This window comes from Morone saxatilis, unplaced genomic scaffold (genome assembly GCF_004916995.1).
Source record: "Morone saxatilis isolate NCDOM2014 unplaced genomic scaffold, NCSU_SB_2.0 Contig3, whole genome shotgun sequence".
Lineage (NCBI taxonomy): Eukaryota > Metazoa > Chordata > Actinopteri > Moronidae > Morone > Morone saxatilis.
In genome coordinates, this window is record NW_023339873.1 from 5092283 (window position 1) to 5106851 (window position 14569).

Here is a 14569-nt window from a genome sequence, read left to right on the forward strand (position 1 = left end):
ATATAGTTCTTAATAGATGTTGCTTGTATATCTGGAGTTTGTAACAAAAATACTTTCCCCCTGGGATTATTAAAGTATTTCTGATTCTGATTCTGATTATTTAATACCTTCATATAGGCTACTATGTACAGATTCATAATATTATTATCCCCAACTTGCATTCAGAGGCAGACAAATAAAAAAAACAACAACAACACAAGTACAGACAAACACAAAAGTACCAAAACCATGCCAAAACACAACAATGATTCCTGTACATACAATATATAGTATATTTATTGTGTAATATGCTTAAATAGGATGCTAAAAATGCATAGAAATGACATGCAAATTAATCGCTACTGCACAAGGAACAAAGGAGTTTTTACTATGCTATTCATAATATGATCAACTAATTAAATATGTTATAGGCTATTACTAAAGAGTATATAAAGTAATTAAAATTAGCCCCAACATTTACCAGCTGCAACATTAAAGTACAGTTTCTGTTGATGAAGATCGTGAGATATGACTGACAGCTAAGGACTTTGTGGTGAGACTGTTTTTCAAACTGCTGCTTCAATATCAAATCTCACTTTTAACGGCAGGAAGTAACATTGTTATCATGAACACATTACTTTTTTCATGCTTATGTACAACACTAACTTCACCCAGATCCTTGAAACAACTAAATAACCCACACACGGAAAGAAAAGTACATTTTAGTGTGTATAGTAGTTTTATTACTCCAAGTTTTGGGATTACAGTGGTAGTCTTTAGGGAACGTTCAGTTTCAACAAGCCTTTCTCTGAGACAACATGAAAAAAACCAAAACATCTAAAACATCTGCTATATAGAGAAACAAATATATGCTCAACACTAATGGGCTGTGTTGTTCTTTTAATTATTTAAAACCCATGTTTGAGAGCCGACTGTCCAGCGCGTGATTCTCCCTACCTCCAGTTAACAAGCTTGACTGCATGTGTTTAAACTGCAAAAATCAATGCACTGTATTGAGATATTCTGTTGTTGTCAGACCAGTATCAGCACCATGTTAGCCAGGGACAAAAGATTTCTGTTGATTTGTCAAAATTAAGCAATTTAGGCACTTATCAAGAAATTGGCAAAGGTTATGATGAAACTGCTACTGAACAAAATTTTTATAAGCAAAATACTTTTTTTTTTTAGTTTTATGCTTAACAGTCAACAAAAGATTGAGCAAAATCTACATAACAGAAGATTTTTGAATTAACATCACAAACACATTCTAGACTAACCTTACAGAATATTAAACTAAAATCTAAATAGTCCAACGAGGCCTTACACACTGAGCATAAAGTGATATTACACAGCACTGAGAGGATGCAGGTGCTTGGTTTGCTTTGCATATAAACTATGCCATGAACACCACTGCTTGTGCTGTTGTTCAGCTCAGATATAAAGACAGATACAGTGTCTGTCCATGTGCCTCTGTGAACCACAGTCAGTCATACCTGCAGGTTCCCGGGTAGGTTTATAACACACTACTCTATAATGGACAAACATTTAAAAGTGCTTTACATTAAGGTACCTTCAATACATTCACCTCTACATTATGAAGTCTTCTATAATACCACACAGGTAACGAGTGAGCTGCAGTTGATGAGTATTCCTTTGGCAAAAGTAACATTTGCTTTTAGCAAAAGATATGGAGTGTGTCAGAGGAGTGTGGGGCTTGGGGACGAAGAGTTCTTTCTAAAATAAACGTCAGCAAGCTAATTAATACAGAGAAACCACTCTGTAAAATCTAAATCTAAAATATATACCAAGCTTAAATAGACATTTTGGGGAGTATTTGCTTTGTTGCTGAGAGTTAATATGAAGCTACAGCCAGCGATTAGTTTAGTTTAGCACAAAGACTGGATACAGGTAGAGAAGTGCTGATCAGGGGCAGAGCCAGACACTGTAAACAGTCGGAGCTTAGCCCAGATTCCCCAGGGATATCTTTTCTCATTTGCAGCAGCTATATGCACTGTTTTTAAAGCCAGTTGGGATAATATGCCTAAAAAATCTGTACATCCTTTGGGAAAAACATCATAGTTGCCCAGAAAAAATTATCATCCTGTAAAACACAACAAATGTTGAGGATGCAAAATTTTCACTCCTGCCACCTAAAAAGAGGCATGATGTTACTATTTTTAAGTTCACATAGGTAGGGTAGAAATGAGGTGTAACTTGAAACCTGTTTTTGCTGAAGTATGCTGGAGTAGAGTTCACAGAATTAATGTTTTGCTGACAAATCTGCTACGTGTGAATCAATGCCATAATACTGTAATAGATGGCGATATCTCCCTAGCAATATAACTTTTACTCCTTTGATTCGGTCCAGTCAGAGACCGAGAGGAAATGGCACGAAGTTGAAGTTAATTTAAAAGCCGATAAGATTTGAGGCTTTTGAAAAAAGATTTGAGGCTTTTGAAAAAAGATTTCGATCGATTTTCGATCGGACTGATATCAGTATCGATGGATACTCAAGGTGTCAGTATCTGTATTGGTATCAGACATGAAGAAGTGGTATTGAGCCATTCCTAGAAACAGGGAAACAGCTAGTCTGGCTCAGTATTTGAACAAATCAAACAAAGGAGATATAATGTGTGAATTACAGTAGTGAGCTTTACAGATGCTGGTAGGCAGATTTTGTTACTTTTGATCAGAGCCAGGCTAGCTGTTAGCAAGCAGCCGGTTCGCTTAGCTTAGCATAAAGACAGGAAACGGGGAAACAGCTTGCATAGCTCTGTCCGTATTTTATTTCCCTTTTGAGTAATTCATACAAAAACCATAAAAACGACAAGTTGTGGTTTTCCAGTGGGTTATGTGCCGGACTATTTCCTGTAAACCCCCCCATACAACCACAACTTGTCGTTTTTATTCTTTGTTTTTGTACAGATTAAAGATATGACATGATAATCAGTTAGCTTTAGAGGTGCTGGTAAGGATCTTGTTATCCTTGGGCAGAGCTCGGCTAGCTGTTTCCCCCGTTAAGCTAAGCTGCTGGTTCTACCTATATTTACCGTACAGACTTTAAAGCGTTATTGATCTTCTCATCTATCTCCCGGCAAGAAAGCAAATAAACGTATTTCCCAAAATGCCAATGTATTCCTTTACGTGTGTAATTCCTTCCATAAAGTAGTTAATTTTGTGCTATTAATCATTTTCTTAAAAAGCAGGTGTGTCTGACTTTTCTAATTACATTTCTCACTTTGGAGAAAAACTCTTCAAACCTCAAGCCAATTTACTAGAAGGAGAAAGTAATGAAGAAGAGGGGGTTACATAGATTGAAAATCACAACTAAGAGCAGTGTGTAATCTCCTAACAGTGCCAGGTTATTATTCAGAATTGCATTCACACAGTATTCAGCCTATTGCACATTAGACTTCTTCATTGAGTGCAGAGAGCCAAAGGTCTGGGGCCGTTTAATTTTTCTTCTTCAGGATTAAGACGACAAATCGACAACAGTCTCTGAAGTTGAGAATCCAAAAATATCTTCATCATGGTTGGGAAATAAGATGACCATGACCTCTTCCACTTCATTACAAGGCATCTGCTCTTGTTTTTTTAAATATATTCTTGATTAAATGTACTGTGCCTCACCAAATAAAATAAAAAATGATGGCAGAGGGTGAAACCTGGGCACTCATACAGTATGTTAAAGGTTAGAAGTAATTTCTAATTATTATTTAATTAGGTTTTTTTTTTCTTCTCAAAAGTCTATAAAACATCAGCAGGATTTCTTCTTTTAAAAAGCTGAGTAAAGAAATATTCCCATGGCAGCATTGCCTCGAGACGTTTTTACATAAATAGAAAATTAAAAAAAAACACGCAAAAGATTAAATAATTGGACAAATGCAACGATAAAAGCAGGAGTTTAAATTAAGACAATAGAATAGAAGAAGTGTGCAGGGGGAAAGTAGGGAGGAGGGGGGTTAAAAGCTGTTGGCACAAGGGAAAGGGAAGAGAGGAGGGGGGCTGTCCTCAGTGTTTCAGTCTCTTAGGTGCTGCTAGTAAGGGCCTTTTGTGTGTCCAAAGATCCCGATGGGAAAGTGTTTGACGTGCGAGGACCACTGCGCCGCCAGCTGGAAAAACTTGACATCGTTCCACTCCACGCCATCAATCAATACTGCAGAGGAGGAAAACAAACATTACTATACAGTTTCACTTTTATTAATGGAGTTAATGATACTGTTATCCTGAACCATCCTACTTTATGCTTCTACCACACTATATTCAGAGGCAAATATTGTACTTTCTACTCCACTTTATTTGATAACTTTAGGAATGAGTTACTTTCCAGATTCAGATTAATAATATCAACAAGACTTTATTGATGCCAAGCTGGTCTTCTTGCTGTTGGACTAGTAAGAAACATTAGCTGGATGTCTTGTGTTGTTGCACTTGCTTGATGTTTGACTGTGTTGGCAAAGTTGTCGATCTTTGTGTAATAAATCATGTAATAATAACAAATGCACGTATACAGCTGTCCATATTTATGACAGTGCTATTGCAACTGGATGCACCAAAGTGCAAGAAATACCAAATCTTACACAATGTTGCTTTAAGCATGGTGGTAAATGACACTATTGTTCAACAATAAGGAAACATTAGAAATGGAAAAAAAATGTAAGTGAGCAGCATCTATTTCCACAGGTCAGAAAACAAAAAAATAAACCAAAAGAAAATATTAGTAAAATCTTTTTTTCTCATTGTATCTTTTATTTTCAGATGAAAATGGTATCGACCATTTCTTGATGTAATGAAAAAAGTACCTCTCAGCATGGTCTGCTGTTGCTTGGCAGTGCAGATGAGCCGGCTGATGCCCTCGATCACTTGACTCTTCGACTCTACCTCCTTGTCTTTGCTCTTTTTTGGCAGGAACATGACTGGCAGAAGGGAACAACAGAGATGCACGCTGTGAGCAAATGAGGGATCCGAATTTCTCTGGTCTCTGAGGATTAAATGACATTTGGCCTTTCGGTGCAACGTTTGAGGCTAGACTGTAAAAGACTGGATTTGAGCAGATTGCGTGCAGTCCTGTGAATATCATTCTTCTACAGAAATTGTGTCTTAATGACTGTCTCCAGATTATAGAGCCTTTAAAATGTAGCACGTGTAATTGTGATCTGAAGTATTCATTTAAGAATATAAAGAAGATAACACATAGTCCACAAATCCAAAGAATCATGCATGCAGCAGCTTACCCTTCTTATTCTTCTCCTTGGTCACCACAGTCATGGACATGGTGGGCTGGGGGCTCGGCTCTGCGCCCCCCAGTGGCAGCCGGCTGACCTGCAGCGAGCGGAAATTGCACTTCAGAGTGTTTTTGGAGGAGGAGTCCCGCTTCTCCATGTCTTTCTTCCTTTCTGTCGGAGCCACCCAGTAGTCCACCTGAAGTCCCATCAGTTCCGTCTGACCTACAGAACTAGAGGAAACAGTCAGTGAGGTGTGTATTGTGGAAATACCTTCATCTATAACTCTTTTTATGTATAATTTAAATAATTTATTAACTACACCTGCTTTACAAAATGTGTAAAAGAAATAAAAATAACAATATATAATTTTTATATTCAAATTTAAAAAATTTAAATTTTTTTGCTGCATTTTGCTGAAATAGCTCTTCACCAGACATCACATTATACCTGTAAGCACAGAAGCTAGTGGTGACAGAGGGTGAGGAAGGTGGGGTGGGCGACGCCTCTTTGAGAGCGGGTGATATTTGTGGAGGAGTGGACGAGAGCAGCAAGGAACCCAGAGGTGCTGCGTCATCAGAGTCTCCTAAAGGGGAGAAAACAGTCAATTTATTTCCAGAAAATATATTTCTATATTCAGGTGGAGAAATGCTTTTGTTTGGAGCTGCAGATGTGCAAAGGTGTCTGGTGTAACTTTGAGATGCTTTGGTGCAGCTTAGTATGTAAAAACGTTTAATAATAAAAAATGTTTTACATGAATCTTTTTTAAATTTCAAACATCCAAATACAAACTAATTCCTCACCTGATGTTGCAGATGTTTGCTCCACGATGCCGACTTTCACCATCTGCAGCATCAAAAACAGGATGTAAAGGGTTATTACTTGTAACACACAGTAAATATTTAGGGGGGAATCTGGAATTAAAGTGGCTACTTACACCAATGAAAGGGATGAATTTCTGACATGAGTCCTCATCAGGGCTGTGGAGAGGCAGCAGAAGCCAAAAGAGAGTTCAAGTAAAAAGGAGGCAAGAAAATAATCAATATGTTATGATAAAAAGGGAAGAAATTATGTACAGATGAATATCGAATCAAATCTCAAGGAACTAACTCAAAACTTTGCTGTGAAAAGATAACAATTCAAGGAAATTGCATCTACAGTTAGTAACATTGAGATCTAGTAATTAGTAACTTGTTAATGCTGACTTTTGATTTCCAATGAATCACATCTGGAAATACAGTTGTTGTCCATTGCATAGAAAGTATGCAACGTTATCACAACCCAAACAGAATCAACAGAGCATGCTGCACTTGCTGCTGGGCTTCGAACCACCACTAAAACAGATTCAGTTCCCAACTGCAGGCCCCTTATTGTAGTTGGAGAAGCAGAGAGCAAAACATGCAAGCTATTGGCCGATTCAAGGCCTCTGACAAAGCCATCCAGCTATCGCAGAGACAGACTGGATCTACCAAACCAAACTCAGAAGGGCATTCAGGAGGCAGCAAGTCCATCAGGGGAGCAACTAAACACTACAGAGTCATAAAGAAGTGGATGAGAAGGAAGAGCACCAACCTACATCCAAAACTTCTCCGCTTCCATGCACTACCTGTACCGGTAGCGCATGACTACACTTACAAGCCTTCCATGAACTATTTTCCTGGCAACAACCAGAAAAATTGCCTGAATGGTTCTAGCTCTACGTTTTCTAAATGTAAAGACGTTTGATGATGTGAAAGGTTGTTGCTCTTGCCTTGAGGAAACCTGCCATCGCCCCCCCAGGGAAGAAACAGAGAGACTACAGAGGAGGAGAGAGAAGGAGAGAAGACAGTGTGCAGTAGGTCACAGTTTGCAAATCAAAGCCACGTTTTGCTTTCCCAACACAACACAACTCTGCTGTAATCGGTTTTAGAGCAGCCAGAGACAGAAAGCCAGATGTCTGCCTGGTATGTGAGTGATTTATGTTCATCTCGCCTTGCAGGAATGGATTATGACAGAACACATGGCCTCTGTCTCATGTGTCTGATCCATATATTGGCTTAAATGATGTATCGGCTAAAAGATGCACATGCATGTCAATCCATGTAGATGGACGTAGAACTACTGTATGGACATAACACATGCACTAGTTCTGCATCTCTGTTAACACTAGTTTCTAGGTTGGAATAAGTGGTATTAGTATCTTTTTAATAATGAATGAGTGATAATGTTACCATTATATTTACATTATATACATTTATATATAATGAAAGTTGTTGCAGTTGTTTCTAATTGTCATTTGTCTTGTTGTATCTTTTACATTCTGGATTTTATTTATTTTTTAAAGGTACTTTGCAACTTTATTTTTGATGCTATAGGTTATATGATTAGATCCATAGTTTTTCTGCATAATTCCCTAATAATTTCCAAAAAGTTTTCCCAATTTGACATTTAAAATGTGTGATTGTTCAGAGACAAATACATTTTTAACATATTTTATGTGAAAAACAAATGTTAGTGCCACCTGCCAAAAATACTCAGCTCTGCCAAATTCACCCTAAAAATAAGCTTGTAGATTTAAGCATTAAGACTATAGCATTAAAACATAATTGCATATATTTAAAAAATATATTAATATAATGTTAAAACAGGCTCAGTAGTACAGTCCATCATGACACTTGATTATTTGATCATAATCATAATTTGATGGTGACATTAGACTACACTGAACCAAACATGTAACCTAAATGTTGATCCTGCTGGTTAAGGTTGTTAATCGCACTTTGACGTTGTCATTTTACTGACAGGGTGCAGGTTTTCTACTTCTAACGGGACAAATAACAGACAGACATGGATGGCCAGAAGCACATGGAGATCACGGAGAGGAAACAGCAGGGAGGAAGAAACAGAAGAAAAAGGAGGAGGAAGAGGAGGGAGGAGACAGAGCTGATTGAATTGGTCTCTTGCCACTTTATCAGCACGTTTTACCTTTTAGTCACTCCTTATCAGTGGAGTAGAAACTGAGAAGTCAGAATTATATTTATGTGTTGAGGACATTCTTTCATTAATGCCAGGAATAATAATCTTCATAGATGCCTGATTTATAAACTAACCACAACAAGAGCATGCAGAAACTCATCATTTATGCTGCAACACACTGATGCATGAAGCACTTAAAGGAATAGTTGGATCGATATTTTGGGAAATACGCTTATTTTCTTTCTCCCTGAGAGTTAGATCGATACCACTCTTCACATGATGAAATGCAAAGCTACTGCCAGGAGTGGTTAGCTTAGCTTAGCATAAAGACTGTAAACTAGGGGGACAGCTAGCCTGGCTCTTCCAAATGGAACAAAATCTGCTAACCAGAATTTCTAAAATCTCATTCAAATAACATGTTTGTTAAAATCCACACAATTAACTGAGCATAAAAAGAAAATCTTGGTGGGTTCTACGTGGCATTATGGGGAAGTCTATTTCCTGGCTGAAATAGTCCACACATAATTCAACAATAAATCATTTTTACACTATATTTCTGTACAGATTTACAAATATACACATATGTAGCATGTTAATTAGATTTTTAGTCATTTCCACTCTTTCTAGTTCTTTATCTAAGCTGCTTGCTGTAGCTTCATAGATACACATATGATTTTTTTAAATAAAGTTTAAAAAAAATATATTAATATGCTGTTATAACAGACATGTTTGAACTAACTGTGACCCCTGGACTTGCTTGTGAACTTGTCTTCTGCTTTTGGGAAATGTGTTTAAATTGGTAGTTAGTTTTAGATTGTTTTCCAAAAAACTACCATTCTTATCTAGACATATAAAGCGAAAACACACAAGATTCATGTCATGTCAAGATGTGTTGAGAAAGGCTTCTGGTTCCAAGCCTGGATTCAGTTATCATTGAAATGAAGTTACAAATGTTCAATGGATTTTGACTGATCTTCTTACTTTGGAACAGAGCCCAGAGGTTCTGTTTGACTTCAGCTCTCTTTTCCTTAAGTGTACATCTTTAATTTAAGAGTATTTTGATTGCAGCTTCGGCAATTTTAAAAGCTGCACCAATATTTCTGCAAGCTAATGTCAGATATAAAATGCAGCAAGACATTGATTTTACAACCCAGAAATAGGGTAAAGTATCTACTCTGCACCGCCCACAAAAATATATCAAACAGATGGGAGGCAGAGATGTAATTTAGAATAAGTCCACATTTCTCTTGATTTTATTTTTTTGCATTCTCAACATTTTTATTTTTTCATGAATTTCCCTTTGTTTGAAAGTGACCAAAATGTGAAATTTGGGTTAGATTTGGCCTAACCACAATTTAATTTGGGCAAAAAGGACGGATGCTAGAGTGTTCTTGGTAGGAATAAGACTCTCTTCTGTATTGCATCTGATGTCTAGCTGATAAATAAAAACATTGCCTGGTGCAGCTTTATTAGTTCAAGAAAATCTCATTCTGTGTCTGCTTGCTTCTGTTCTTTATAACTTGTGTGTTAGAGCGGATTAGAATCTTATCTGAGAAGTTCATGGTTCGAGCTGTTAATAAAAAAGAAACATCTCTCAAGCTGTTAAAGGACCAAGCTCCAGCAAAGGCTGAGAGTGGTTCAAAGGGAACTCCAATCAGCGCATGAATCACACCAAGCTACGTGATAAAATCAAACTCAATCGACCACAATACCTTACTGCAAAATCAAAATTGAAAGCTCTTTTTCCTTCAAAGAAAGAAAATCAAAAAAATACAACAAAAAGATAAAACATGTATTCACACACACAGTGGAGGAAAGACAGTGATCGTTTTAGAAGACAACCCCCCCCCCATGTCAGACGCCGCACATCCAACACAAACTCACAACATTTAGTGAAACTTTACCTTTTTTTTTGTTTTCAAAAGGGGTTGAAAACATTTGTTTAAAAATTTGTAAATATTATTCATTTTTATTTCCACACACTAATCCTTGAATTAATTCGTCACTATTTACCACCAACAAGTTGTTTCAGTGGGACATTATGTTGCTAGTGGCAACCGCCTTCCACAATTAGCAGTTTAATTTGACACTAAAGCTGTATTTGTCAAACTGGGCAGATTCAAAGCGTTCTGTAGCTACAGACAGGAGGCAGGTTTATGCCTAATATAAATTATTTTATTATTACATTTATTATTGAATGTTTTTGTTGAATCCTAGAACGGAACTGGTTCAAGAACCAGAGATAACTAGGTGGCAGAGGGTACTCCTAATCCACTTCTTCTCTTCCCAATAGTCCATTTTGAGCGTTTTTTGAACCATTAATTTTTACTCCACTACCATCTTGTAACAAAATATTTCAACATGTGTGCTGCCGATGTGAAACAAAAATATGCCCAATTCATTTTTTAGAAATACCCTTCATCTAACTTACAGCATCTTGTCTTTTGCTTTGTTAATCAACTGAATTTTGTTTCACAATTGCAACCAGTGAAATCTCCTGTTTTCACTTTTACTGAAGGATGTTTTTCCGCTCGCATCAGCTTGTGCCAGAATTGTAAGTAATTCAAAAAAATTTATGAAATGTATTTTTTAAAAAGCAAGCTATCACTTTTCACAGTCAATCTTTTCCATAACAGTTCAATCCCCTTTTTAAAAACTGCTGAAAGCTCGGCATTAGAAGCACTTGTTAGATGAAGCCCTCCAGACTTTTTTCAGTGTTACTCACAAAAAACACATTTGAAGTTTTTCCCTCCCCACTTCTGTAAACGCTCACGCGTATTTCTCAGACCTTTATAAATGGAGATTAAATCCTGAAAAGGAAAGAAAACATACCTCTTTTCTGTTTGTAGGGTGAGCATGGCCTCTGCGCATGGAAGCTGGTTGAGCTTCCGTTTAGCTCCCATCATGTACTGAGTTACCCTTGACACTACGTCTGGTTCTCCTGGGCTGCACCAGGGCACAGTGATTTAATTCTCTTACTACTGACGTATAGTACCTGAACACATTATCAGAAAACATAAATCAAGATGCTCACATCCATTTCTTAATTTCAAATACAAATTTGTAAACTTAGAGGCAAAAATGACCAGTTCATCCATATGCAGATGTTCTCTAAAGACTACTAGGAAACGTAAAAAATAGGTATTTAATCGTCAGTAAGACGTAAGAGCCCACCAACAACAGGGAGCTCTGGCTTGTGAAACAGGTCCCTCCAAGCAGCGTCCTGGAACAAACTTTGTATCGATAGTCAATAGTTGCGAGATATTTGGAGACTGATGTGTGCCTAAACCCAATTAAAAGGAAAAACAGTCAAAATCAGACAACAAACAGCTTTTAAAGATGCAGTGTTTTAAGTTAATATAATAACAAATAAGACCAACAGAGATGATCTGCGGAGCTCCTCTGGTTTGTTGCCATCAGCAACATGTGTTAGTTTGAGGACAAAGTAGGAGGATGACGCAGTTCCTCCAGTGTGAGATGATCTACAGTTTTTTAGAGTTTCTGGTAATAGCAGGTGGTGAGAGGAGTGAAAGAAAGATGGAAAAATAATTTTTCCGACATGCTTGTCTCATCAGAAAAGCCAAAAGCAGCACATTTTATAGAAAATTAAGGTCAATTTTTGAGAAACACTAATACCATTACCAGAAGTCTCTAGGAGGTTACTTATCCATTTTCAGTAATTATAGCATTTGGACAAATATAGCACTTTTAAATATTACCAGAAAAACAAAAACATGAGAGTGGCATTAGGATTAGACTGTAACCTAACCTAAAGGGATGATAAGGAACCTCATGTAGCCGAGCCAGTCAGGGGTCTTATGGGAAAGGTGGTCCACAAAAAGCCTCAGAACAGCACTGAGGTAGTGCTGCGCTCCAGCCACTGCGATCTTTATGGGAATGGGCGTCTGGGAGTTACAGTTGCAACTAGAAAAGAAGATAAATACACAGCTTACAATCGAAACCATCAAATTTGGTACAGGGAAAGAAGACTTCACATAGTAAACTCTTCTTATTAAATACAGTTTATTCAGCAGCATGTGAGAGGCTGACTTACAATCTCTGTATACGGGAGACGATGGTGTTGAATGCAGCTTGGATGTCGGCTGTGGTGCAGGTGCAGACCACTGGTAGATGGTGGTTTTGCAGCATATCTGAAAGATACTGAGAGAGAAGGAGAAACAGATGAGTGGCAAAAACTCAAACTGAAAACTGTATGACTTCATTATGAAAAACATTTCACCGCACTGTATTTTGCGGTTAAATAATTTATTACCAGCTACCTTTTAACATTCATAAAAAGAAGTAATGCTTCACAAAAAAAGATTTTCAACAGTCTATTCACCTTTTTTAGAAATGGTGATTACCAAGGCAAGTATAAAGAAAAAAACATATGCAAAGTAGGAGCCATTTCAAGCTTGCGCTAATATTCCTTACCTGGCCCTGCCAGTCCGATGTGTTGATGAGAATGATGCTGTCAGGGAGGTGGTTATCAGACACCAGGATGTGGTTTAGTTGGTCATACACTGTCTTTCTTGGGATCTAGGCAGGTGAAATAAGAAACCTTTGGGTTAAAATAAGGGCCCATATTTTTGATGTAAGGACCGTAAAATATGACATTTTCTTCAAGTGAATCTGGAAGATTCAAAACTTTAAAGTGACTGAGTTGTTTTGCCAGGACTTTGCCAGACATAATGGCTTGTAGAGAGGTTATGCCTGTCATATTAACTGATATATAGGGTCAACAACTGGGGTAAAACTGTCACTGTATTTTTCTTTTTGCAGTTCTTTCGTCCTACCTGTAGGTGGCAGCGTGTGTCCAGGGACCGCTCGTTGTCCAGGCTGTTGGCCCTCTCGTTCTGCGGCCTGCTGGGCTGGCGCTCCTTCAGTGACGTGCTCCTGCCTCGCCTCCCTGCCAACTTCGGTTCTTGCCTAAAAAATGAAAACAGCAGAGGAAGAGAGATGGAGGACTGGTAGAGATGTGATGGTCAACAACAGCAAGTACAATCCTGATCTGTAGGTGATGATTAAAGACACAAATATCGATTCAAATCAAAACCTGATGCACTATTTTCCCCTTTTAACACTGAATTCACATCAGTTTGTTACATCTATCGTGTTGTTTTCTGTGAATTTTTATCATAAAGATTTATGTGAGCTTTAAAAAAAACCCATCTTACTATGATGTGTATCAAAGCTTTAAAGAAGTGGGTTATTCTTTTTTATATATTTCTACCTGTTGGATGAAATGATTAGGGACTCTGTCTTGGTCATTTTGCCACTTGGTGGCAGTCTCTCTAAAAATGTGTCCATGTTGTCCATCTCCAGCTCTGTGGTCGGAGTCACCGCCTCTGGCTGCTCCTGAGGGGAAACAAAAGAGAGAAAAACAGGGTTAGGAGCTGACAGATGTGTTTATGCATTTTTCTCTTTCTCAAAACAACACTTTTTCACACCTTAAATGTTTTGACTGTCCTTATGATTTATTCTAATTGTGTCTGGTTGTTTATGATTGCAAACTTGACTATTAACCCCTAAAATGTATCTCTTCTTACTGTATGTGAAGTGAATGTGAGACTACAACTTACAACAACAAGGCAATAAAAAGAAAGTGCTTTACATTAGACAGAATGGCATTGGGAAACACAAGGCAACATAAAAAGACATACATAACTTAAAATGTGCAATTTTTTAAATGTTTAAAAGGCTGGAAGGCTCATTTTACCATGTTTTTCCTCAAAATAATGACTTACAATAATAAATACTGATGCCAGTTATTGATCTCAAGCAGCTTTAAGAGCTGATACTCACAAAAGAGACGTTGTCAGACACACTGTCATCTGGAAATTTGGCCCCACCACACTTGGTTTTATCTGGGTCAATCTGGAATGAGATGGTGAGAAGAATAATAAACATTATCTGGGTTTGATGGAGTCCCAGGAACTTTTATTTCACAGAAAGTAAAGCATTGTTTCATTCAACAGAAGCCCTACAGTTTCATAAACAAACTGCTGGTCATATTATAACTGGTTTGAACCTGTGGACTGATGGGAAAATCGGAGCGGAGGAAGTGAAATTTTACACTTCTGTACTTCAGTGAAAGAGTCCCTAAAGCGGGAAAATGAATGCCTTTCTGCTCCAGAGGATTTGATCATTGGTGCAGTTCAGTGGTTGCACTGGTCGGCCTCAAGCTGTTCCACTGTGGTATTAGTAACCCCGTTTGGTTAGGTAAATGTAGAAGGAGCAGGGGTCTGAGGTGGGCATGTGATCAGGCACACAAAGAAGCAGAAAAAGGCTGATCTCATTTTGCATAAACTGAAGTCACATGTTCGAAATATGCAGAAGGAGAACTGCTCCGCTGCTGCAGTTATTTATGGCTGTTTTTTTACACACTGTGTTAATCACTCTGCTGCTGCAGT

General features: G+C 37.7%; 1 protein-coding gene across 1 annotated transcript in view; it reads right to left on the minus strand.

Annotated features, from left to right (window-relative positions):
* Window positions 1–695: 695 nt before the first annotated feature.
* Window positions 696–14569, minus strand: part of pacs2 (phosphofurin acidic cluster sorting protein 2) — a gene marked incomplete at its 5' end in the record, with an annotated part of 61561 nt that continues 47687 nt past the window's right edge. Inside the window, 16 exon segments of the mRNA XM_035673523.1 lie at window positions 696–4135; window positions 4782–4895; window positions 5214–5434; window positions 5652–5787; window positions 6005–6047; window positions 6139–6181; window positions 9869–9895; window positions 10989–11097; window positions 11331–11393; window positions 11396–11428; window positions 11926–12080; window positions 12211–12317; window positions 12591–12695; window positions 12953–13085; window positions 13390–13514; window positions 13962–14033. Coding sequence (XP_035529416.1) covers window positions 4017–4135; window positions 4782–4895; window positions 5214–5434; window positions 5652–5787; window positions 6005–6047; window positions 6139–6181; window positions 9869–9895; window positions 10989–11097; window positions 11331–11393; window positions 11396–11428; window positions 11926–12080; window positions 12211–12317; window positions 12591–12695; window positions 12953–13085; window positions 13390–13514; window positions 13962–14033 — 1605 coding nt within the window.